This window comes from Amblyomma maculatum, chromosome 3, assembly GCF_055883805.1.
Source record: "Amblyomma maculatum isolate TAMU_Amacu chromosome 3, ASM5588380v1, whole genome shotgun sequence".
Lineage (NCBI taxonomy): Eukaryota > Metazoa > Arthropoda > Arachnida > Ixodida > Ixodidae > Amblyomma > Amblyomma maculatum.
The window spans coordinates 140,861,756-140,887,751 of record NC_139346.1 but is presented as its reverse complement, the minus strand read 5'-3'; the positions used below and the strand labels follow the sequence as shown (position 1 = coordinate 140,887,751).

The 25,996-nt window shown below is 49.0% G+C and overlaps 1 protein-coding gene across 1 annotated transcript; it reads right to left on the bottom strand.

Moving 5' to 3' along the window:
• Positions 1-14,953: 14,953 nt before the first annotated feature.
• On the bottom strand, positions 14,954-16,411 carry LOC146196210 (THAP domain-containing protein 5-like). Its single transcript, XM_084596348.1, has 3 exons — positions 16,298-16,411; positions 15,168-15,255; positions 14,954-15,090 (listed from the first exon to the last, which is right to left on the bottom strand). The coding sequence occupies exons 1-3, from the start codon at positions 16,340-16,342 to the stop codon at positions 14,996-14,998; spliced, it is 228 nt and encodes a 75-aa protein (XP_084452474.1). The 5' UTR covers positions 16,343-16,411; the 3' UTR covers positions 14,954-14,995.
• Positions 16,412-25,996: the final 9,585 nt, after the last annotated feature.

The following is a 25,996-nucleotide window of genomic DNA, read 5'->3' as shown; positions in this document are numbered from 1 at the left end:
ATTTCTACCAGGACCTCCGTATTGGCCGAATAATCCTCGCAATTTAATCGTGACTGATAGTCCTTTGTACAAATAGCTATGTAAGCGAATGAACAGCGATCTGCAATAACTAGATTACCGATAGCGGATGCTGAGGCAGCTATGACTTGGCAGCCGATCGCGGCGGCCACGGCTCTACGCACCCAGATTGCCTTGACTGCGCCAGATGGCGCCACATGCTTGGACGGCGGTAGTGTTCCTGTATATGCTCCCGCAGGGAGCAGAGTTGCGCGAACGTCCGCCATCATGTTCCAAGCTGTGCGGGAAAGCCATTGCTCGTGCGTCCAGGGGCTGCGTTCATGGGCTGGCCGCGTAGAGCGATTGGGCTTGTTTTTTGTTTGCGTACAAATTGCACTGGATGGTGCTTTTAAACATAACGCCGAAAACTAATCTGTAATTTGCCGAGCGTGTGCAAGCGGCATGAAAAAATACTTTCGTCACGAAAAGATACTTGGAAACATGCGTTTTTTTTTTATGAATCAAGTACTTTGGTATGAACAGGGAGTCCCATTCTGGATGGGACAGTGTCTGTCCCGTCCTGTCTTTCCGCGTGCTCGTCTCAAGAAAAAAAAAAAAGAGTATTGCGGTGAATTACTTTTTTTTTTTTTCGCAAGCACCGCCATGTGTTGCGAGTTATTCGTGGAAAATATGGAAAGGCATCCCCCTAGAACTGCATTAAAATGATTATGCAGCATGTTACAAGCAGTTCAGCAGACCAGTGCACTGAGGAGGCGAGTCTGACTTAACGCAGAAATTTCCTAACGCAAGAGATTTTTCTGCCTGCTTGATCCAAAAAAATGACAATTCATTTTAAAGTTCCCTTCGCATACTAGTACTCACTCTTCACAGATTCGGCTTGGGTTGCAGTATAAAAACATTTCGCGACTCCTGGATTTTTTTTTTTTTTTAAGTAGGGGTTATGGCTCCTCTGCTTTCTTTAGTTGAAATCATTCGCAAATTTAGGATTTGCAAAATTTGTTTAGATGGGACTTTTGCCTCTAGTACCCTCAAACCTCTCACAGAATCCTTGCCAGATGGTTCTTAAGGTCATATTTACTAACCACAAAACACTATGGCATAGTCAAACGAAGCTTATACGGAAATTACACTAGCATTCAAATGCAGCAAAACTTTCTGCATGAAATTTGCCTTTTCAAGATTTATTGTCCCTTATATCTGATCTTAAATGATCGTTGCAGAAGGTTTGAAGCAGCAGAAGAATAAGCAGAGGATACACCAATGAAATGTAGAAGAGTAGCAGATGCAAACTGCAAATTCGGTAAAATTTTAATGCAGTAATATTATTACAGATAGGATGGGATGACAATATGTGACAAATATATTGCTCAGAGGTACAGGTATAGACTTGCACTAGTATCCAAGAAAGGAAATGAAGTGAAATGAATGAACAAACAAGATTTTTGTTACTTGTGTTTTATTTGATATCTGCAAGGTAGAAAAAAAGGTGATTTGATTAAGGTAAACAAACATCGGCACATGCAGTCTGCCTCTTCCTGAAAAATGGTTCTTTCCAATTCAATTCTGATTTCGCTGTTGAAACAGGCAAATGTTGGTCGTGATGGCTCAAGTAGATCTGAGGACATGTTATAGATTTTTATTTATAATGTAAGGGTGCGTTGAAGCTCAGGTCGGTGTTCAGGTCGACCGTTTACCTAGCGCGTCAGTCTCTTGCGTCTTCGTCTTTTGTCTGCCGTCAATTGCACGCGCCTTTCGACGTACGCTCGTCGTCTTTGTCATCGTCGACAATCACCGAGCGTTGGTGTGACACTACATTATCCCCGGGAGAAAAAAGAGGCATCCTGCCGACTCATGGTGTGGACACAACAGGCGGGTCGTAACAGGGCTTGAGGCGGTCAACGTGCACTGTTTCACGCCCGCGGCGACGCATATCCGGTGTCGGTACAAGCGGTTCTATAACGTAGTTCACCGGAGAGGTCTGGCAAATAATCCGATATGGGCCATGATATTTGGAAGCAAGTTTGGTAGAGAGGCCGGAAGGGGTGGCAGGAACCCAAAGCCACACGAGGGAGTCTGCGGTGTATGAAGGAGCTGGACAAGACGGTGCGCGAAGGAACTGCTGGTGACCTTGGTTCTGGGTTGTAAATGAGCGGGCCAACTGGCGACATTCTTCTGCATATGCTGCTGCTTGAGAGACGGTGGTCGCTTCGGAGGTGTCAGGGCGATAAGGAAGTACCGTGTCCATAGTTGAGGTGGGTTCACGGCCGTATAGAAGAAAAAAGGGGGAGAAGCCGGTCGTGCTTTGTATGGCAGTATTATAAGCGTACGTGACGAATGGGAGAAGCCGGTCCCAGTTTGAGTGGTCGGACGCGACATACATGGCCAGCATGTCACTTAAGGTGCGGTTAAAACGTTCTGTCATGCCATTTGTCTGCGGATGGTAGGCCGAAGTAGAACGGTGGACAATGCGGCACTGCTGAAGAAGGGCTTCAATGGTCTCAGAAAGAAAAACACGGCCACGGTCACTGAGCAATTCTTTAGGTGAACCATGGCGCAGAACGAGATGATGCAGGACGAAAGACGCAACGTCTGGCGCCGACGCAGAAGGTAAGGAAGATGTTTCTGCGTAGCGGGTAAGGTGGTCAACAGCCACGATGACCCAACGGTTACCAGCTGGAGTGACTGGTAGTGGCCCGTAAAGATCAATACCAACACGATCGAATGGTCGGCTGGGGCAGGGCAAGGGCTGCATCGGAACGGTGGAGTGGTGTGGAGGGTTTTTGCGGCGTTGGCATTCCTGGCATGCGCGAACGTAATGACGCACGAAGCGGTACATACCCTGCCAGTAATAGCGGAGGCGAAGACGAGTGTAAGTTTTCAACACTCCGGCGTGGGCACACTGAGGATCGGCGTGAAAAGCGGCGCATATTTCCGAACGGAGATGCCGAGGAATGACAAGGAGCCACTTGCGTCCGTCGGAAAGGTAGTTTCGGCGGTAAAGCATGCCGTCGCGGATGGAAAAGTGACGAGCTTGGCGGTGAAGCGTTCGTGAAGCTGGGCGCAGAGAAGGTGTAGATAAAAGCGTGAGAAGAGAAGCGATCCAAGGGTCTTGCCTTTGTTCATTGGGCATGTCGGCAATTTCTAGCGAAAATGAGTCACTTATGGTGATAGCTGTCGAGTCAGAGCTACATTGAAGAGGTGACCTAGACAGGGCGTCGGCATCAGAATGCTTACGGCCTGACCGGTAGGTAACCTGAATGTCGTACTCTTGTAAGCGGAGGGCCCAACGAGCAAGACGGCCGGATGGGTCTTTAAGGGTGGACAACCAGCAGAGTGCGTGATGGTCCGTAACAACAGAAAAGGGACGACCGTAGAGATATGGGCGGAACTTCCCAATGGCCCAAATGATGGCCAAGCACTCCTTTTCGGTTACAGAATAATTCTTTTCGGCCTTTGTTAAGGTACGGCTGGCATAAGCAACAACGTACTCTGGGTTGCCGGGCTTTCGTTGTGCAAGGACAGCGCCGAGACCTACACCGCTGGCATCAGTGTGAATTTCGGTAGGCGCCGTAGGGTCAAAATGGCGGAGAATCGGAGGCGACACTAGAAGGCGCCGAAGTGTCGAAAAGGCCTCATCACAGTCGGATGTCCAAGACGAAAGAATGGCGTCACCGGCAAGGAGATCAGTCAGCGGCGAGATGATCGAAGCGAAATTGTGTACGAAGCGACGAAAATACGAGCACAGCCCGATAAAACTACGCAGCTCCTTTAGGGAAGTTGGGCGTGGAAACTCAGCTACTGCACGGAGTTTCGCAGGATCTGGACGAACACCGTCTTTCGAAACAACGTGTCCCAATATAGGAAGCTGGCGAGCCCCGAAGCAGCACTTTTTCAAATTTAGTTGCAGGCCGGCATCAGTCAAACACTTTAGCACACGCTCGAGACGGTCCAAATGTGACGTAAAATCTTTTGAAAACACGACAACATCGTCTAGGTAACAAAGACAGTCATGCCACTTGAGTCCGCACAGGATTGTGTCCATCATGCGCTCGAAGGTGGCCGGCGCGTTGCACAATCCAAACGGCATGACGTTAAATTCATAGAGACCATCAGGTGTCACAAAGGCGGTTTTTGGTCGATCGTCAGCTGCCATGGGTACTTGCCAGTAGCCCGAGCGAAGATCCAGAGATGAAAAGAATTCGGCACCTTGAAGGCAATCCAGAGCGTCATCAATACGTGGAAGGGGGTATACGTCTTTTCGCGTTATCTTGTTCAAACGCCTGTAATCAACACAGAACCGTATAGAGCCATCCTTTTTCCTCACGAGAACAACTGGAGAAGCCCAAGGGCTGTGCGAAGGCTGGATGACGCCACGCTGAAGCATGTCATTAACGTGCTCGGTGATGACTTGACGTTCAGCAGCCGATACCCGATAAGGGCGCTGGCGTACCGGGGCGTGCGTACCGGTGTCGATGCAGTGAGTGACTACGGATGTGCGCCCCAAAGATGTCCGAGGAAGGTCGAATGAGGAACGGAAGCGCTGCAGCAAGCTGACGAGCTGGTCGCGTTGATCTGCTGAAAGGCTGGCATCCAGACAGCCAGAAAAAGCTGCAGTGGAGTCGTCGTTCGGTACAGAAGCGGGCAAGTCAATAGTATCGAGTTGCAGTGGGGTTGGGTCTTCTGAGACGGCAGATGTCATAGCGTCATCAAAGGACTCGACATGACCAAGACGTTCTCCCCGAAGAAGCGTTGACGGACAAGGCGACGGGTTAGAGACGTATATGGCGCTGTAGCCACCACAGAAAGTCAGAAGGGCGAAAGGCAGGACTAAGCAATGGCGACGATTAGCTGCGTGAGTCGGAGTGAACAGAACTGTCGAATCAGAAAAGCCGGCGCAGGAAACGGGCACGAGGACGGTAGAGCAGGCGGGGATGTCAGTATCTTCGGCCACAGTTATCTTATCGATGTAGAGCGGTGTATCAGACGAGGCGGCCGGTGAAAGCGGAGACAATTCGATGCTGGCTCGGGCACAATCAATAATGGCATGATGACTAGTGAGAAAGTCGCAACCCAGAATTAGTTCGTGAGAGCAGTGAGGCAGCACAAAAAATTCGGCGACGTACAAAACACCCTGAATGACAATTCGAGCTGTGCACGCCGCAAGCGGTTGAATGCGATGTGAGCTGGCAGTTCGGAGAAAAAATTTCGAAACAGTCGTCGTAACTTTACGAAGTCGGCGGCAAAGGTTGGCACTTATAACAGACACAGCGGCGCCAGTGTCCACAAGAGCGAGAACTGCGACGCCATCAACAAACACTTCGATAACGTTGGTCGGGGAAGACGGAGGACTTTCACAAGTTGAGGAAAACGCAGTTCTTGCCTCCGGAACTGCGGCTGTTAGTTTTCCTCCGGGCCAGCAGGAGAGCGACGGCGCAGCGGCGAGAGGGAACGACGGCGGGGAGACGGCGATCGACGGGAGGAGTGGGAGGAGCGGTCAGGATAAGATGAGTCCGTAGAAGTGCCGGCAGGGACAGGGGGAGGGGAAGGTTCAAAGTTTGAACTGGAGTTGTAACTGTACAGGCGGGGGCCATTGCGGTATGACTGCGTGCGCTGGCGACAAAGCCGGGCGACGTGGCCAGGAACGCCACATGAATAACAGATTGGGCGGTTGTCGGAGGTCCGCCATGGATTGTTGACCGGACGTCGAGGAGGCAGATAAGGGCGGGGCGGAGGTGGTGGCGGTGGTAACGGCGCAGCATACGCGACAGGGCAGGGTGGTGGTCTGGCGGCGACAGCGGCGTACGTTAACGGGGCTGTCACAGGCGCAATTTGAGAACTTGGCGGTAAAACTTCTGCAACTTGCTCCTGGATGGTGCGTCGAAGTGCAGAATCTATCGATGGGGTGGTTGCGGCAGAAGCAGGGAGGAGCGATAGTTGACGAGCCACTTCCTCCCGTATAAAGGCCTTGATCTCAGGAAGGAGGGAAGGTGGTTCAGAAGTGAGACTGCATGCTGTCGGAGGTACGAATAACCGATCGTTCACGAGAGAACGCCGGGTAGAAGCTCGTTGCCTTTTGAGGACGTCGTAACTCTGACAGAGCTGAACTACCTCGACGACGGTTTGGGGGTTTCTGGCCGTCAACATGTGAAATGCATCGTCGGAGATTCCCTTCACGATTTTGGTGATCTTGTCAGCTTCGGACATGCAAGGATCAACACGTCTACAAAGATCCACAATGTCCTCTATGTAGCTGGTGAACGATTCATCGGGATTCTGGGCGCGGGCTTCGAGGCGTTGTTCGGCGCGCAGTTTGCGCACAGCGGGGCGGCCGAACACCTCGGAAAAGCTCGTTTTGAAGGCCGACCAGGTGGGTAGGTCGGGTTCGTGGTTGCGGAACCATAAACTTGCTACATCGGTCAGGTAAAAGAGGACGTTGGCTAACTTCGTGGTGTCGTCCCACTTGTTGTAGGCGCTTACGCGTTCGTAGGAGGATAGCCAGTCGTCTACATCTTGGTCGTCGGCGCCACTGAAAAAGCTGGGGTCACGCTGGCGAAGCCCACCGGAGCACAGGATGGTAGGGGAACCGGTGGGATCAGTCGAGTGTGGAGTGGCGGTCTGGCTTGTTGCCTCAGGCATAGCGGATGGCCGAGCTAGTGTGCGGCTGCGAAGCTCCAGCTTGAGAGGAGGGAACGAAGAGCAGCCTCCACCAAATGTAAGGGTGCGTTGAAGCTCAGGTCGGTGTTCAGGTCGACCGTTTACCTAGCGCGTCAGTCTCTTGCGTCTTCGTCTTTTGTCTGCCGTCAATTGCACGCGCCTTTCGACGTACGCTCGTCGTCTTTGTCATCGTCGACAATCACCGAGCGTTGGTGTGACACTACATTAATCCTGCAATACTGTCCTACAATCAATACTGCAATACTGTCGTACAGGTGCAAACTGGAGAGGGCATACAGGAATAAAAGGATCATTTCAGACAACTTCTGGTGCCAAGCAGTAAGAATACAGCTATATGGATAGAAACAAAATGATAAAAAACGCAACAGTATGCTAAGTATGCAAACACAGGTGGTTGGTAGGCCACAATGAAAGAAAAAAAAGAAAGGATATTCAGGATCATGGTACTTATCATTAGATCCAGCCATAAATAACACTGTTATTTCAGTCAGGCAAAGACTCGAAATAAACTAACCCTGACACAAATGCCTTAGCAGACTGCTTCGGCAATGTCGTTGGGCAAACTTTTGCACAATTCAACAGAAAACGGAAAGAATGCTTGTTACATTGCGACTGAAACGGTCGAACACATTTGGTGTGATTCATTCTGCTGGAATGGTGGTTCGGCGGATTTAAGCAGTCATGCTTAATAATATTAATTTGGTTGTAGTAAAGTTGGAAAAGAAACGTCAAATAAGCAGTTTCACCGAGTAGTCAGTATATGTAATTGCGCTTGATAGCAGAGGGCTGTGACACTCTGATCAAACTGGAATACTTGGAGTACAGAAATCTTAGTGCAATATTCCGTTCTTTTCCTAATGCATCACTCAGACATACAAGTAATAAAGCAATATCACACCTATTTATTCTCTTGCTGTAACTGCCAATCCTCCAATGGGCTAACAGCTGATGAACAGCTGTTAGCCCATGAACAGCTGATGTCCATTTCTTTACCGTACCCTGACATTGCACAATACATGAAAATTCCCATGAACACGTCCCACCTCAGGATGTTGAACCCTAATTACTTTTACTGTTCCGAAGGCTTGAGATTCACTGTTCTGTTGCATCTCAGTTGGTCAGGTAGGTACAGTAAAAATCTCATCTGCAACCTGGAAAGCTACTTAAGACGTTAACCGCACGAGGCGACAAATTGCGGCTACATGCCACGTGGCGGGCTGAGGGCCACCAAAGCATTTCCGCTCGTCGGTGTCGCTCAGGTTCTGGGTTTTTAGAAATCTTCGCGTGTCGCCCAGAAGCAGCTCGCAAGGCTGCCAATCGCAGGAGGCTTTGGGGGTGCTCAACTTCCGCTCTGGCTTTTCTTTTGCGAGTGAAGTTTGTTTTCCTAGTCCAGTTTGGGCGAAGAACCTATTGCCTGCAGTCACTCACTTTGGCCGATCTGTGCATATATGAGTGCATCGAGACAGTTCAGTGAAAGATTGGTAGGGCAGGAAAAGAAAAAGTCTAGTGTGGCTAGATATTGTTCACTTTTGGAAGGAGCAAGAGAAAGTAACTGCTTGCAATGCAAGTCTGCAGCGCAGTGTAGTAGCCCACCGTAGCGCTGTGACCTCTTTAAAACGCGATGCACTTCATGCCGTTAAGTGTTAGAAATGGGATATAGTGCAACTGTACTCCCCTTGACCGAACGACGAGGCGGCAGTAATAGAGCAACGCTGAAAGAGCGCATCTGTCGCCGGGTCCGACTGCTGCGTGCGGTATGCACCAGCAGCAATCACGGGCGTTGGCGGCGGTGTCACATGACGGATCACCAGGGATTATCGCTTCATGCGGTTTCCGCTTAAAAGATAAATATTGCCTCGCCTGAGCCCCCAGATAGCCACTCCTGGATTACTATGTAAGGAATGAGAAGGTTAACTTACAGTCTGGCTTAGAATGCGCATTCCTACGCTCTTTGAGCCACACTTGCCAGGCTGGCGCAGTTTAGACAAAAGTTGCGCATTCCTTTCTTTAATGGCAAACCTCATTCTGCACAAAAAAAAATGGCTTATTGCCTTTGATGCTACATTGTGACACGAAGGAAATATGCTGAGAGACTCACAGTTGCCTTCAACTGCCTTTTTCAAGCTCTCCACAGTGCACTTAGACTCCAACAGGCCAGCCTCGTTAGCACGAAACAGCTGCTCACACGTGAGCAGCAGTTTCAGCAGAGAGTCCGAAGGAACCTTAAGAGGGTTTCTTCCTTGCCTTGTATAACATTTCAGCGCCACTAGCTCAGGCACCTCCTTGTTTTGGTCTATAATGCTGGTATGGCACTGCTGACACAGCTTGTACTTGTGCACCAAAGCATACGCAACATAACCAGCAAAGTACTGTAGGCTATCTTCCTCCTCTTTACACAACTCTAGCACTCCATCTAGACTGGTGTCCACGATACTGTCAACAGAAGGCTCAGTTTCCTCCTGTCTACTCATCAAAAAAGCTAGGAGGTCATGCGAGTCGTCAGTTGAATACGAGCCATGCCGACTAGGCTGCGAAAACTGTGCAAGAACAATTATCCTTAATGTGCACTTGAACTCTCTTGCCCGTGGAATTGGTGACTTTAGTCTTACAGTGCTGAACAAGTTTTCTAGAGCATCCTGGCTCAGTCTGCTCAACATCAAGAACCTAAACCCCTGCTCCACAATGTAGTATTCCCTCAGTTGCAAAGCACACAAGGTTGAGAGTACAACACCGGTTTGAACTGGCTTCCACGACCCTTTTCCAAGTTTGTCCACGATGGACAAATCTGAAAACATGGCCAGAAATCCTGAAAGGAAGGTTTTAGCTTCATCAGCTTTCTGGGGGCAGATTTCACTTAGAGCAGTCTTCCTTGATCGTGAACTCATGATGGTGAACCATCTGAAAACCTGCTCTATGAAAAAACCTGTTGTGAGGGCTTCCTTAGGCAGGCGATCATTTTGAACCAGGTACCGCAGACCCGCAGCAGTGGCGTGGTGCAAAAGGGCATGTGCCGATGCTACATTCATTTTTTCAAAATGATTAGGGTCCAAGTCCCGCAGCTTCAAATGGGGCATCAGCTTGAGCTTGTTTTTGGCATCAATTTCACATGCCTGTTTCACATACTCCAGGGAAACCTGCAGAAATCAGAAAAAGCCTGAAGGTCCTGACAACAAAGTGTGCATGCATGGTTACACTGCTGCATTTCCTATTACGGAAATACTTCTGAACTCCTTGGCTGAATGTAAAGGTCAGCGAGTGTGAGTAGACACACAAAACAAAGCCTGCTACATAAGAAATACGAACATCTACAAGAGAGAACATAATACAGTTACGTTTTGCCCTTCGTTTAGAAATATGCAAGAGAAATAGTAGTGTTCAAGAAATAGCCTGTTAGAAAACCTTTATTACGTTCTAGCACACCAAATTTGCCCTGCGTGAAGCAATAGGTTTCCAATCTATTGCAAGCAGATGGAATGTCATACTGAGGACTCTATACCAAAAAATGCAAGGTACTCTGTTCTTTTCATTAGTCATGAAATGAATAACATTCCTTCATTCCTCGACTTACATTGCTTTGTGAACCATGCTCCAAACACCTTGTTAACAGAGAAAAGTAGCCGGTTTGCTACCCTGCACAAGGGAAAAGGGATGATGGGATATAGAGGGGAGGGAAAAAGGGGAGTAAAAGAAGAAAAGACGTCAGTAGGAGAGCAGCGTACTTGAAAGTCAAAGCCTGACGTGCCGACCTGACACTCTCAGCAAACGGAAGGAGTGCCTGACAGGCCTTCATCACAGATGATTGCCGCGGCCACTGTCCGAGAATCTTTCTCTCCATGACCGTCACAATTTGCATGATAGCACATTCTTACTATTCCTGCTTTCTACAAGTATGATGCTTGCTTTATCGTGTGTCAATATTTGAGTGCCCGTGCTTTTAGGAACATCAGATAAATTGTTAAGCTGAATTAAGAGCAACAGTGACAGAAAATAACAAACGATGACTTGTGATCAAAATTGTGGCAACTGGTGCTAGTCATGTGCACCACAGTCAAGAGCTGTGTTTTGATTTAAAAATTAAATTGGCTGAACAAAATAAGAAGTAGTAAATCCAAGCAAAAGGTGCAGAAAAATGCTCAGCTGTGTCACAGGTTTGTCGACAGCCTAAAGTTAAGCTTGTTCTATTATGACTTATTTTGTATTCCTTAATCTAGGCACTCTAATGCACAGCAAATACTGTCCGAGAACAATTTGTGAGTCTTGCCTTATTGCTAGGCAGGTTGTGCTTCTCCACTGTGGACTTGTCCAGCATGATGAGCTGCCCTCGAACAAGATGGCCCCTCAGGTTTTTTAGCAGGTGTGGAGCATCGGCTAAGAAGTACAGTCGTCTTCCTCCACCGCAGGGGTGAGAGCAAGACACACTAGGTTTGCCATACTTGGTGACTTGAATGCCGCACAGGCGCCATATGGCCAAGTTTCCTGGTCCCATATCAGTCACAACTGCACCAATGGTGATGCCCAAATCTTCTGCGCGACGAATAATCTCGAAAAGGCAGTTTTTTGCCTCCTCTGCATTGAAAGATGAGCCTGCAAGAATACAAAATCACTACCATGCGGCCTCATGTATGAAAGGACCAAAGCGACACTGTCAGATAACATAGCTTTCTAGTGCATTACTGAAAAAAATAGCATACCCTTTGCTAGAACACAGGTGTCAACACGTGCAAGGTGCAATGTGACTTAACTGTCTTGATGAGTAACTATTAAGTAGAAGTACACCCTGCCAAAAGGCTTCTCCTAGGAGTAAATATCTGTGCGGCTGTCACACGAGCCCAATGTGTACGGAACATAATGGGCAAATACATGCCTTGAAATAGTTAAGAAGCAGCTTTGCCATTCTTACAACTATTATCTTGTAATTTCCACTTAAATAAGCATTGGTTAAGGGCTGCTGCAGGGCTCAAAAGAATATAATTTCAAAATTTAGAAGTATCTAAAACGGTCTCCTGCAAACCTCACTGAAATCAATTTTTTGCCCCAATCCACTTTAGCGTGTGCAGACCTTTCTGGAAAAACTAACCCATGAAGTGAAACTATCTGATCACTTACATGTAAAATGGTAAGACACAGCTTGCTTCCATCTGCTTGTTATGCCTGCTAGCATGAAGACCAATGCATGCGTGGCGAGTTCTTCCTTGGCGGTTGGATTTGAAGGGCCTATTGTTGGATGACCTGAAAAATGCAAGCACAGAGATTCAAAATTAGAGTGCTGCATACAGTAGGAACAAAAGGAAGGAGCTATGAATTTTAAGTCACTTTTTGTGCAAATTATGTACACCTATTGAGCATTTCAGAGGATGTTATTATCCCAAGTGCTAAATGCATTCACTATGCCGCACGAGGTAATACTCAGCAAACGGAGATGTCTTGATAACCAAAAGCACAGTAATTAGTGATAGGCATTTTGCCTAAGATACCTTTGGCAAGTCCTAGCATGCAGCAGTTTTTCAGGTTTAGAAGACTGTATAAAGAGTGTTGACATCAATGCAAAGAATGAATTATTTGCTCTACCTATAATGCATCCTGATGATGCATCGTAATCCAAGCCAGGGGAAATTTGCATCTCATCCATTAAGATGCAGGCATGGCGCTCTTCCTGGGTCAATGTGGCCACTTTGTCCTTCAGTGCCGTGAAAACCTCCTCCAAAATCCCTGCGCAAGCAAAAAAAAAAGAAAACGAGTGAGATTTTTGTAAGCTTTGGAGGCAAACGTATAACATTTACCGGGCTTGAACTTAAGGTGCTCCGTGTGCTGCTGCAGTGTTCTCGTCGCAGGCAAGGGAACAACGTTTTCTTTTACGAATTCGTAGCCCTTGCTTCCACAAGCAACCTTGAGGTGGAGTGCTTTCTGGAGTGTGCCTGGAGACCATGAGTGTCCCCTCATTGTCCCCTTTTCTAGTGCTTTGAGCTGATCATCAGAAAGAATCCGGCCAAGTGAATCACGGAGCTCATCCCTTTCCTTTTCAGCTTTGCGCCGCCGCTTTTGTTCGACATTCAGTCGCCGCTCCAGGTCAAGCTCTCTTTTTGATTTTGAATGCCCTGCACAGAGTGTGAATGAACAATCAATACCAGATAAGTTGTGGGTTAAAACAAGTGAGTGACCTCTGACGAGTCGCAAGTCGAAATGAGTGAAGGACCCTAGAAGAGTTTTGAATCGAAATGACTGAGTGAGCCCAGATGAGCCATAAAATTTGCTATTTTCACGATCGGTGAAAGCAAAGATAGCATTCATTTACACTCGCACATTCCACACAAATTTCTCCGCTTAACACATTTTTTTACCGATTACAAAACTTCAACCGCCATTTCATGTTGACGTAAGCCGTAGAGAGTGAATATGCAGATAAGTCCTTTGTCTGAGTGAGCACGGCTGAGTTGTAAGCCCATACAAGTTTCACTTCATTAGTTTCGGGTCAGCCTGGGTCAGAGTAAGCTTGAGTTTGCTGGTTAACCGAGACTGTCCCAGTGCCCATGAGTGAGCAGTTGCAATTTTACAAGGGGTTGGGAGAACTATAAGAAAGATGCCAATAAATGGCTTGCTATAAAATGGTGATGAAAGACCTCACATGCTGTAACCCTACACTGCCTGACAAGCTGGGACCCAATTCTGTGCTGTTTTCGAAGCTGTGATGTCAGAAACAAAAACCAAGAGAATTACAGGCACGTCAAATTTGACATCAAGGTGAAGCTTGTAAAATGTGCGACAGTTCCTCATACAATTATGCAGTGAATGAAGAGAAATTCAGACGCAAATACTAGAGAAAAGCCTGTCTAAAAAACTATAAGGTCTTTTCCAGCCTCTCCTGAAAAAAGAAATGGCCACATTACCTGTGGGTGGTGGCAGTTGCCACGAGTCAGAGAAAACAGGCTGGTCCAGTGTTGTTTGACCTGCAATTTTAGCAATACACTGTAAAACAATCTGGAGATACTTTACTGGCACACTGAGACTTCCCCCCAAAAAAAGCTGAATCAAGACAGAAATATGAGCCATTGTACCCGTGCACAAAAACACACACGGACAAATACAGAGCCCACGAATCCCGAACTTCAACTGAGGTTTATTCCACAAAGAGGCTTTTTATGTACAGAGGGCTGGTGATTTTTGCGCAGCACCACAGAAGGGTCGCTGACGCAGTTCTCTTTATCATTAGCTATGCAAAATGCTTCAAAATTTCTCGATTCTTCAGTGTCTTAAACCTGCACAGCACTTGTGTCTCCTTGAAAAATGTCTTTCATGCTGGCTCGTGCGAGCAACGGCAAATGTGGTCAGCTAAATGACTTCCGCCACTTAATGAATGAGCTGTCCTGCGATGCTGAAGCAAGCGTCCATTAATGCAACGTCCGGTCTGACCGATGTAATATTTGCCACAGGCGAGAGGGATATTGTACACCATGTCAACTTCACATTTAATGAGGGGTTTAGTATGCTTGATTTTGCCGGTAGTCTTCTTCTTTGTCATTTAACAGGCGGCACATCCGTCCCAGCTTTTCCGGGGCTGAGAATACAACACGTACACTGCACTTGTCGCCGACCTTCTTGAGATAGTGTGACACCTGATGCCAGTAGGGCACAACAGCATGGCTCACAATTCTATCAGAAACCAACAAGCCCAGCTCTCCACTCTTAGTGAGTCAAGACGTACTCACTCCATGCTTCATGTCCGTTAGAAAAAGCAATTGTTCAGATCAGGCACAAGGCGAATCTGTGTGACATGCTAAAAACTTGTTACACATGCTACTACTATCAGCAAAGCCCAGTCCAGAACATGGCCTCCTGTCTCACCTTCAAAAGCTGGAGGAGGCTGCTCTTCAAGCAAAGGGGAAGGGGTTCTGGGTGACTCTGCTGTTTCCAAGCCTACAGAATAAGGATGATACGAAGAAAATGATTGTTATTATTCTCTATGTTCTCAGCTGGATATTAAAAGATATTCATCTCACATGATGTTGAAGACAAGTTCTTGGTATGTTCAGGTGTAGCACACAGGCTGAATGATTCATCTGTCACAGAAGTTTTGAGGCAAAAAAATATACCACAAAAATTAATGCCTGCTATGTGTCACGCTAAACAAAACTCGTGATTGACTAAGCGGACTGCACCTGACGTAGATGGGATCGAGTCAATGGCTGTGTCGTTTCCTTGAGCCTCCTTGCATGCATCATTAAACGTACATAGCTCATAATCCTTGAAGGAATGAGCTGTAAGGATAAAATAGGAATAGCAAAAAATTACTAGTGACTGCTGTTTGTTACAGAAAACAAAGCTCTTGAGGGACCAAAGAGACTGCACCTGGCATTGATGAGGTCGACTCCATGACTGCGTTATCTTCTAGTGCCTCTTTGCCTGCATGAAAAAAGTTTGTATTACTGGCGTTCATTTATATTATGAGCACATCAGAGACTTCAGCACTGAGAACTCACGGCGAAATATGGTAGGCACAGCATCTGGCTTGAGCTCTTTTCTTCCATTTTTGATGTACAGCTCAAACTGGTCTGCCTTAAAATGATCCTGCATGTATTTACAAGGCAACCATAATGAAAAGGTAGATACAAGAACTATTCACCAGCCAACTTGGCCATAAACAGCAGTGCTGAATATGCCCATTCATGACAAGTTTCTACAGCTGCCACAATGCAACAGGTAAAAACAGCATTTATTTGCATTGGCACATTCCGCGCAATTTTTTTTTTCCGTGCCGCACATTTTCTCACCAGCATTAAAACTGTAATCGCAGTTTCGCGTCGACGTAAGCCGCATGTGCAGTACAGTACCACTGACAAAACCGTCGGTAGGAAAACCAAATGCTATAAATAAATGGTCCAAAGATGCCTCGCACCTGCTAACCGTGCGATCGGTTCGAGAAACAGCCTTTACAGCGGAAATATAAATTATTGCACAAATTGTGAGCCTCGGCTCACATGCTTCATGTGAATCTCTACACTTGAATAACGACGCTTTATAATGTTCTTGTCATTTCCTGAATAAGAACAGCTGTTTATCAGCGATAAGTCAGTTGCGAAATATGCGCACAGAATACCAGTGATAAGTTGACTGAGAATCAACGTATGCGCTGCGAAATAAAGTCACGGAAGTCGCAAGAAAAGCAGGAAACTGCTACAAACTCCTGGCATGTTACGCTGCAAGTAAAACTTACTGCTTCACTCTTATTTCGTCAGAAAAAAAAATCACTTCTTAGGTCCGCCGTGGAAAACGACCAACAATTCCGAAGAAGTGGACATGTATACAGAAGCGAGGAGTAGGCGCTCGAGATTCGGCGTACACAAGAAGCGATATTATACAGAAGGCAGTGGTTTTCACAGGCAATGCTTGAGTCCATGCGCTGCTGCATACCTACACGAACGATCAAAACGCAAGCGCAGTGCTCGCAACAAGGTAGATGCGACATGATTTCACATTAACCGTACATACTTCTCCAGCGCACAAGTCTGCTCACCTGTGTACATCAATGAGTAGCGCTACAGTTGATTCAACACAGCCGCTTAACAGAACATGAACATTACATTCCGAGTAAATAAGACGAACTGCTTACCTCGCATATTCGAGTTCCTTTCGGGGCGCGCTTATCGCGGCCCATTGTCAAAAGCCACCTCAGTCGCCGACGCACTTCAGCCGCCGACTTTCCACATGGCACTGCGTAAAACGCTTTGCCATTCCCAGTACGGTTGGTGCAGTTAGGCGCACTGCACCCAGTCATTGCTGACGACTGCGTCTGTATCTAACACTAGAACAGATAACTTGACGCCACAGGTGCGCACGGAAAATGTGTGAACCGTATCACACCGCGTGTGGTCACACGAGGCGCCGACCTGACGAGGGCAGACGAGGGTTCGTTCGGCGTTGTGCCTGCAAGTTGGCTCCCCCGCAGAAAACTGAACACTTGACGTCACAAAAGTCACGTGATCGCGTCTCGGCGAATGGTGCACGGAGCGGCGAGGGAAAACAGACGCGCAACTCTGCTCCCTGCGGGAGCATATACAGGAACACTAGGACGGCGGCACGCAGGCCTGCCGCGTCGGGACCAATCAGCGCGTGAACAGGCGTGAGCACGGGAGCCATCGGCAGAGCTTACGAGTTACGGTGGCTGATCGCATCATTACTAAAACATTTTATTTAGAACAGCTTGGCTCACAGCGTTGGCCAACCTGACTGATAAAGCAGCATCTTCACGGTTCATTTGTTCAACATTCCTACCAGTTGACATTTCCTGCGCGTCAACCCACCAAGCTTTCGTGGCTGCTGCTGATTCCTGCCTCGTCGCATGAGCAGCAGGCGAGCGGGTCGGGATTAAAGTGCCCGGCAATGTTAGCACCATCCACGCTACTGGGCAAAACAACGTCGCAGTACTAATTATGCTACACTGATGCGCTGCTCGACGACGATATTTTCGTGCACGTGCGACAGCAAGTAGACGAAAAACGCAACCCGAATTGCGTCATCAGATTTTGTGTTTACGTGATCACCAACCTTGCCAGTAGGGAGTGCGAGTGTGGGGCGTCGTGCCGGGGCGTATATACGAGTGAGTGTCTGCGTGTGCGTGTCGTGATAGTGGTGGCGTGAGGTGACAACCTGAATGCTCGGCGCACTGAGCCGTCGATGAGTTAAGTCGGTTAGGCCTATTGAGTCTACCACGCCGATTGACATCAGACCGGATGGATGGATGGAATATAGGAGCGTCCCCTTTGAAACGGGGTGGTAGCAGTAGCTATCATGCTCATTTTTCTCCATATATCTTAATTATTGATTTAGAATGGTTAACTAAACCATCATTCTATTTATTAAATTTTGCTCCTACATTAATAACATTATGTCACTTCTCTGCATTTAAGCCACCAATCTTCCAGCCGTTTTTTGCTAGTTTCCACCGCCGGTTTATTCACACGGCCACTGTTATCTCTAAACCCCAGAGCTTCAGGAACAGTGATTGCGCCTGCATCAACTTCCGGATGGATACCATTGCATTCGAGTATAATATGGTCAATTGTTTCACTGGAGTTTCCACATACAGCACATGCGTCATCTCCATTGTTAAACTTCTTTTTGTAGCTGCGTGTTCTAAGGCCCCCTGATCTAGCTTCAAAAAGTAGGGCACTGCCTCTTGAGTTATCAAAGAAATCTTCCTTCCTGATCTGCATTTTCCACTTTCGGTATAATTCCACACTCTGTTTTTTTTCCATCGAATTTATCCAATTTTTACCTTCTGTGTTTTTCACCTGTTGCTTAATGCTCTTTATTTCTCCGTCCTTGTTACTAGCATACTTACTAGTTAGTTTCCTAGTTCTTTTCCTCCATTGTGAGTCAACGCTTTTTAGGTACAGGTATTTAAATACCTTAGCTGCCCATCTGTTACTGTCCAAATTCCTCAGGCGTTCCTCATATAATATTTTACTCTGAGCTTCCCGTACTTCGAAAGATGCCCAGCCCATATCTCCCTGTTCCGCCTCGTTTGTAGTTTTGCCGTGGGCACCTAGTGCTAATCGTCCAACGGATCTCTGATTTGTTTCTAAGGTCGACTGTACCTCTGATTTTAGGCACAAAACCGCATTTCCGAAAGTAAGTCCGGGCACCATAATTCCTTTCCAAATACGCCTCAATACCTCATACCTATTGTATCCCCACAATGCCTTATGCTTCATTATCCCGGCATTCCTTCGCCCTTTGGCCTTAAGTGATTGCTCATGCTTTCCAATGTATGCCAATCCTTCGTTTACCCATACCCCCAAATATTTATATTCTGCTACTCTAGGTATTTCAAGGCCTTGAATTTTAAGACCGTGATCACTTGAGCCGTTGAAAATCATCAGACCCGACTTAACTGCGCTCAAACTGAAGCCTAGAGCGTCCCCTTCGTCTCCGCAATACTTAACTAGAGTTTGCAATTCTTCCAGACTCTCAGCTAGCAGCACAATATCGTCTGCATACATCAAACCGGGGAGGCGCTGCTCTACCGCCTTTCCACCTAATCTGTATGACAGGTTAAAACCTAGGTTACTGTGTTGTATCCTCCGTTCCAGGTTTATCATATAAAGCATGAACAGCACCGGTGATAGAGGACAGCCTTATCTTAATCCTTTGCATACTTTGACATCCTCCGTACTTCTTATCCCTTCCCACGTAATTTCTACTTTGTTATCCCGGTATATTTCCTGTAGGAACTCTATTATCTCATAACCGATACCTTCTTCTTTTAATATGTTCCACAGGAGTTCCCTGCTTACGTTGTCGTACGCCCCGTTTACCGAACGTAGCCTTGTGGCGCCGCCTGGTAACAAGGCAAGCAAGCGTTGTGACAGTGTCGTCGACGGCTGCCAAAAGGTGCCGCTTCTAGTCGCCAGAAGTCAGCATGGCACGCAAAATGTTGACTCGTCGGAAGAGAGCCGAACATCCCGAGGTCCAGTGCGACAAATGCGACAGATGGGTCTTCGTGGACGAAACGCCTTTCCCGGACGTCTCCACAGCAACGAAAGGAGGACCCTTCACGTGCAAAATATGCGAAAAACTGGCTGCTCTTAGCGCGCGACTACGTGTACTTGAGGGCCAACAAAATGATGCGCTAAGTAAACGAACGGAAAAGCTGGAAGTACTGGTCCAAGAGCTCACCACGAAACTCCACCAACAATGCCGTGCTGAACGTGGCGCCGAACAGAACCGTGACGGGGAGCCAAGGACGCAGCCGTCCAGGGAGGCAAGCCCGATAACAGAGGTGGCTGTTGAACAGACGGAGAACACGAACGAAGCACCCGCGCATGCGGATAGCCAAGAAAACCGAGACGAGCCACGGACAGCGCCACTCTCCGCAACACCTCCCATGGACAGTGCGACAGACACTGCAAGGCAGAGTGAAATGCCGTTGCATCTCACCGAGAACTCGGGCGAGCTGCAGGGATCCACGCCGAAACGTCAGAAGACTATGGGAAAAGAGAAGAGCACAGCTCATAGAAGAGGACTGGAAGACCCCAAGGGCTCGAGAGGGCGAGGCACGGGCAAGTGCAAGAAACAGGCTCCTGGCCGGAAACAGGACACCCCCGAACAACCAGCCAACAATGGCAACACCTGGGTCAGGCCTGGTCCCAAAGTCACCAGAGAGTTAATCCTAGTCGGCGACAATAACGTCGGAAAGATCGCTAACGCGGTGAGGGCAGCAGCTCCCAACCCCAAAACCATAGGCTGTCTTTATAGCAAGAAAGCAAATGCAGCAAAGGCAGTGGCATATGTGACCAGCTACGAGAAGCAAGCCCGGTCAGTACAGCGCCGGTATGTAATTCACGTCGGACTAGCTGATGCACTCCGACACGACCCTAACGCTATCGTGAGGGCATTGAACAACGCTGGGGTGGACAGACCGACAAGGCTGACCGTGTGCTCGATCCCGGAGGTCACTACCCGAGGCGGAGAGGTCCTTGCAGCCATAATCACTGCCAACGCGCAACTAAAGCGGTGGTGCAGAAAGAACAAGCACCGATTCATTGACCTGGCAAAATGATGGAACCCGGAGATGTTGGAAAGGGACGGGCTGCAATATAGTCCAGAGGGTGTTCGCTTCGTGACAGAAAAGTTGAACATGTGCATACACGCTTTTTTAGGCCAGCAGGCTCGGCAGGAGGAGCCCAGAGGACCAAAGAGGGAACAGACGTCTCAACAGCATCCAAATCAAGGTCAGCCGAGAGGTCAACACCAGTGCAAGGACGGTGTGATGCAAACAAGCAGTGGCAACATCGAACCGATACCCGAACCAATACTCATGCCAGGGCAACACCAACAGTGGTTCCTACCGGACTCCCGGCCAGCTGTCCACGCAACAGCGCCATGGGGAATGACACCGGTCTTCCCATGGGGCCCACACCTAGCCCTCCCCAATATCTACAACCCAGTGGGGGAAATGATGCGCCAACACATCCTGCGGAACAATCGCACTCCGCAGTAGTGAGTAGGCGCAGGAGAAGACACCGACATCGCTACATACGCACAGCGACCATCATCAACGTGGGGTTTCTTAACCTACACGGAGCGAGAAAAGCATCCAAGTGGGCGGAACTGTTTACAGTGCTGAACAGCAAGGATATCAGTCTGTACGCTGTTGCGGAGACCCGTCTACGTGACCTAGAAGAACCTCCGATTCATCCGGAATGGAACTGGGCAGGACGCAACCGCTCTGGTGCAAACCGCAAAGGTGGTGCTGTGGGTGTGCTGTGGCGAAAAAACTCCACATGGGTGCAAATGGCGGGGGTCTGTGATGAACATATCTGGGTATCCGGAAGCATTGTCGGCATCCCTGTGCTTGTAGGCGTCGTGTACCTTACGGTTGCGCATGGGCGACACGAAGCTAATGACCGTGTCCTAGAGTGCATTATCGAAGATGTCAAGCGATGGGCCCCACAACACGAAGTACTCTTGCTGGGAGACTTCAACGGACATCTACAGCCCACCGACGGATACCAGGACCGGAATGGTGAGCTACTGATGGGATGTGCGCAGGAGCTGGGCCTGGAAATAGCCAGGCTTTAATTCTGCTCTTGGTATCAACAGCCAGCCCCGCCCTGGTGGTGCAGTGGTAGACGCCCTACTGTTGTGCCGGAGTTCCCGGGTTCTAACCCGACCACGGCGGGGGGCGTCCGTGTGATGTGCGATGTCAGCGTAAGTTAAAGATCCGCAGGTGGTCGAAATTACTCCGCAGCCCTCCACTACGGCTCAGAGCCCTTTCTCTCTTTCCACTTTCACTCCCACCTACCTCTATACCCGACCTCGACGCCTGCGTTTTGATGGAGGCGAAACGAAGAGGCGTCCGTGTGCTGTGCGATTTCAGCGCACGTTAAAGATCCCCAGGTGGTCGAAATTACTCCGTAGCCCTACATTCCACTTTCACTCCCACCTTCCTCCCTTCCCTTACGGCACGGTTGAGGTGTCCACAGGAAACAAGTGAGACAGTTACCGGGCCTTCCCCTTCCTATAAATTAATCATTCAGTTCCCTTATGGCGCGCAGGTGTCCACAGAGCAAGTGTGAGAGATACTGCCCCTTTCCCTTCCTATGAACGAATTATTACCGCGGTAGCGTTAAGTAGCTCGTGTCGCAGAAAAGCCGGTGTCGTCGGCGGCGTTGGGCGTGAGCGATAAATCCCGGCATGCACTTTATAAATAAAAAGCAACTTCCAAGATGGGCTGGGTGGGAATCGAACCAGGGTCTTCAGAGTGTGAGACGGAGACGCTACCACTCAGCCACGAGTTCGATGCTTGAAAGCGGTACAAAAGCGCTTCTGGTAAATGCGGTGTTGCCTTAGAAACGTGCCGTAGAATGTTCTACTGCGGTGTATATCGGTAATTATGAGCATGTTACTTACAGAAGTCGCAGTTACACGAGTAGCGAAGTACGTTTCCGCTACATTTCTTCTGCGCTCTGCGCACATGCAGAGCCATCTTGCGGCAAACACAGAAGAACCCCTCCTCGCAATGTGCGGCGCTGCCCCGACACGTGGCGCGCCACTCGCCCCTGACGTTTCGCCGTGCACTCTCACGGGTTGTAGAATCAAGCGTCTTTCCTTTCTTTAGATCACTATCTTCGCTCATGTAGATTGTGAGAAGCACTTGTTTGAACAAATAATTAGAAAAAAGTTGTACAGTGCATTTAGAAGTGTTGAGTATGAAAACTATGTCTTTGTGTGACTCAAGAGCATACCGAGCGAATGAGTGGGCGCTGCGAACGAGGTGCAATAACGCTATCGCGTTCCACTCTTGAAGGCGAAGCTTAAGCGTCCTCCAAATTTTTAACGCGGTAGTGTTAAGGAGCTCGTGTCGCAGAAAAGCCGGTGTCGTCGGCGTCGTTGGTTGGTTGGTTGGTTCATAGGAAGGGAAAGGCGCAGTATCTGTCACACTTGCTCTGTGGACACCTGAACCGCGCCGTAAGGGAAGGGCGGAAGGTGGGAGTGAAAGTGGAAAGAGAGAAAGGGGAGCCGTAGTGGAGGGCTACGGAGTAATTTGGACCACCTGGGGATCTTTAACGTGCGCTGACATCGCACAGCACACGGACGCCACTTCGTTTCGCCTCCATCGAAACGCAGCCGCCGAGGCCGGGATTCGATCCCGGGAACTCCGGCACAGAAGGGGCGCCGAGGAGTGAAGACGCTGCCACGTCGAGCTCTGCTGTTAATGGCCTTTTTCGGCGGCTTTTGGGTGCACCCAGCAACATCTCACTTCGGACCGATTTTCGGAAGTCCCGAAGATCAAGTGGAACCAACTCTCTAAAAGGTGGGACCACCAATTTGGTCTTTACGATACTTTGAAGTTCGGAGCAACAACGCCGCCAAGTTAAGCCTAGCGTCCGAGCCTAGCGTCCGGCCTAGCCGCCCTCGAGGGAAGACCCTCGGAGCGTGGACGGCATGGACTGGCAGGGCGAGGAAAATCAGACCTATCAGCCGAACTCTGACACTAGTAAGGACGGAAATATGGAGGCGGTTGAGGCCTTAGAAGAAAATTCATGGTTCCGCCGACAAGGAGGCAGATATGTGAAGGAATGCGACGCAGCGTCCCAAGCGAAGAAGGAGGCACCCGTGAAGGGGAGCGAAAGGACCGAGGCCGCCAAATCGCGGCAAAAAGCGATAGGAAGGTCACTCGCCGAGAGATCCGTAGGCACGGTCAGATCGAAAATACCGAAGGAGATGTTCCGCGTAGTGCTGCGACCGCACGGCGGCGCCGATCAGCTGACAAGGAAAGCGGGACCGAAGCTGCGCCAGGTCCTGGTTACGGCTGCAGGCCTCAACCTGAACGGGGAAGACAGATTCATCGCCAACCCGAAGAATCAGTCCCTACTAATTATGACCCGGAGCTCGGCAGGGCAAAGCGGTACGAGCAAATTACGACCATAAAAATCGGGCCAGTTGAGATAGACGCAACTGCTCACGCGGCCATGCCGGAGGGAGGCAAGGGCGTCATATACGACGTTCCGCTGGACGTCACGGAGGAGGAAACTCGGCAGGGACTCAGAGATAACCCTGGCTACATTGGAGCGAGGAGGCTCGGGAAAAAGTCTAAAACCGTGCTCATCATTTTCGAAGACCAAGAAGTCCCGCGAGAGGTGTGGTTCAACGGATTGCTATACCGGTGCAACCTCTACAAAAAGAAATTCGGTGTGTGCTACGCATGCGGCAACCTAGGACATCGGTCGGACGTCTGCCCGGACCCCACCAGCCCTCGATGCCGAGTGTGCAGAATGCTTAATCCACCGGAGGGGCACGAACAAAATTGCGAGCCGCAATGCCTACTGTGCGGCGGCTGCCACGCCCTGGGGCACAACCGCTGCAGAAGCATGTACCGGACCCCGCACATTCTCAAAGTCCGACAAGCAGAGAAAGAAGCCACCCAGGCTCAAAACAAGCAGCAAGAGCCAACGAAAACCCGGGGCAGATCGAGAGGAAGAGGCGACGCCGCGGGCACAACGGGCCGTGCGAGAGACTCCAGCGCATCCGTCACCAGAGATGAGCCCAGATCCAAGAGCAAGAACAGGGGGCCGCCACAACCACCGCCACCCAAGGACGACAAGAACCACTGGCCGATGCCCGGGGAGACGCCGGCCGAACAAGCAAAGACGAATGAAGAAGTTAACGCAGGCGGTAAGTCGGTCAGCTTCGCTAGCAGGGTCTCCAAAGAAAAAAACTTGGAACTTTCGGAATTACAACAGACTCAAGCCGAGCATAGCAAAGAAATCAGAATCATTAAAGAAGACATCAAAGAGATCAAAGAAACCCTCAAATCCCTAGTCGAGGTAATTAAAGAGTTAAAAGAGGCAAAAGCTACACCTGCACCGGCACCTCCGATGCTCAGGCCGCCCGTCATACGGGGCCCCGGTGGGGCAAGCGAGAGCAACTGTGGCAGGGACAGTGACGACTCAGATGAAATGAATATCGATCAGGCTAGACCTGCGAAACGTAAATCAGACGACACTAGTGTAATTGGACAAGCCAGAAAGCACGTGGCTTTTAGAAAATTAGTCAAGGATGAAATCATAGACTTCGAATTGAACCTGAATAAGAAACTTGAGGCGAGATTTGGAGTGCTAGAAAAGATGCTTCAAGCCCTTTGCAACGCATCGGGTATACAATATCAAAATCATAATGGATCCCAAAACGTCTAAAATTTGGCAATGGAATTGCCGGTCGTTGTCAATGAAGCGATGGCTCTTGCAACAGTACGTAGCTAGCCAGAACACACAGCCTTTGGAAATGGCTCTGCAGGAAACGCGAGGTGTATGGAAGCTTTCGGGGTACAAAAGCTACGATAGCGGGAAGGGAAGTAAAACACAGGTCGTGACGTACGTCAAAAACAACGTCGCCGTCGTCCAGCACGAAGTAGGTAACAGGGAGACCGAAACGGTCTTTGTGGAAATCCTGACCGGTAAAAAGAACAGAGGCAGCATATTTCTACTCAATGTGTACAGCTCCCCGAAGTGCACGAAGGCGAGGTTTGGCCCGATATTTAAGAGAGCGATTAGCCTGGCAGGTAAGAACCCACTAATAATAGCCGGCGATTTTAATGCCAGACATCGAGAATGGGGTTACACGACCAGCAGCCCGAAGGGTCAAACGCTGTTGGAAGATATCACTGAGTCAAACCTCTACATCGCTAACGACATTAGATGCCCGACGAGGGTGGGCAACAGTGTGTCAGCGGACACAAACCCGGACTTGACTCTCTGCCATAGAACTGGCATAGTCAAGTGGACGAACAAGCATCAGGATCTAGGTAGCGACCACTACGTGCTAGAGGTAGAACTAAGTAGGAAAGTGAGCGTTAAGCGCGCTGTGTGTCGGACGGAAACCCAAGTGGATTGGGATAAATTCAGACAGATCAGAGAACGGGAAGAAATTGGAGATATAGAGTGCATTCAAAATTGGGCCGCCCAATTAATTACCCATGTCAACGAGGCCACCGAAGAAATTAAAGGCGAAGCTCTGCCTGAGGCGATGGATAGCAGGCTATTCGGCATGTTCAAAAAGAAAGAAGAGCTAACGAAGAAGCTCAAAAAGCAAAAGTGGAACCGCAATCTCAGGAGAGAGATAGCCAGACACAACGTCGAAATAGAAAAATACGCCCGGAAACTCGAGTCGCAACGTTGGGATAACAAATGCGACGAGATGGAGGGCACCATGAATGGGGCCAAGACGTGGCAACTGCTCAGGTTCCTGATAGACCCGACTAAGTCCAAAACGGTCGCCAATATAAAACAGGTCAAGGCGAGGTATA

Bases quoted from the DNA above. Each gene is read 5' to 3' on its own strand.
- LOC146196210 (XM_084596348.1), bottom strand. From the start codon at position 16,342: ATGGGCCGCGATAAGCGCGCCCCGAAAGGAACTCGAATATGCGAG. The intron at 15,256-16,297 runs GTAAGCAGTTCG...AAATACATGCAG, and splicing joins AAGGAACTCGAATATGCGAG to GATCATTTTAAGGCAGACCA. The intron at 15,091-15,167 runs GTGAGTTCTCAG...TTTTTCATGCAG, and splicing joins TGTGCCTACCATATTTCGCC to GCAAAGAGGCACTAGAAGAT.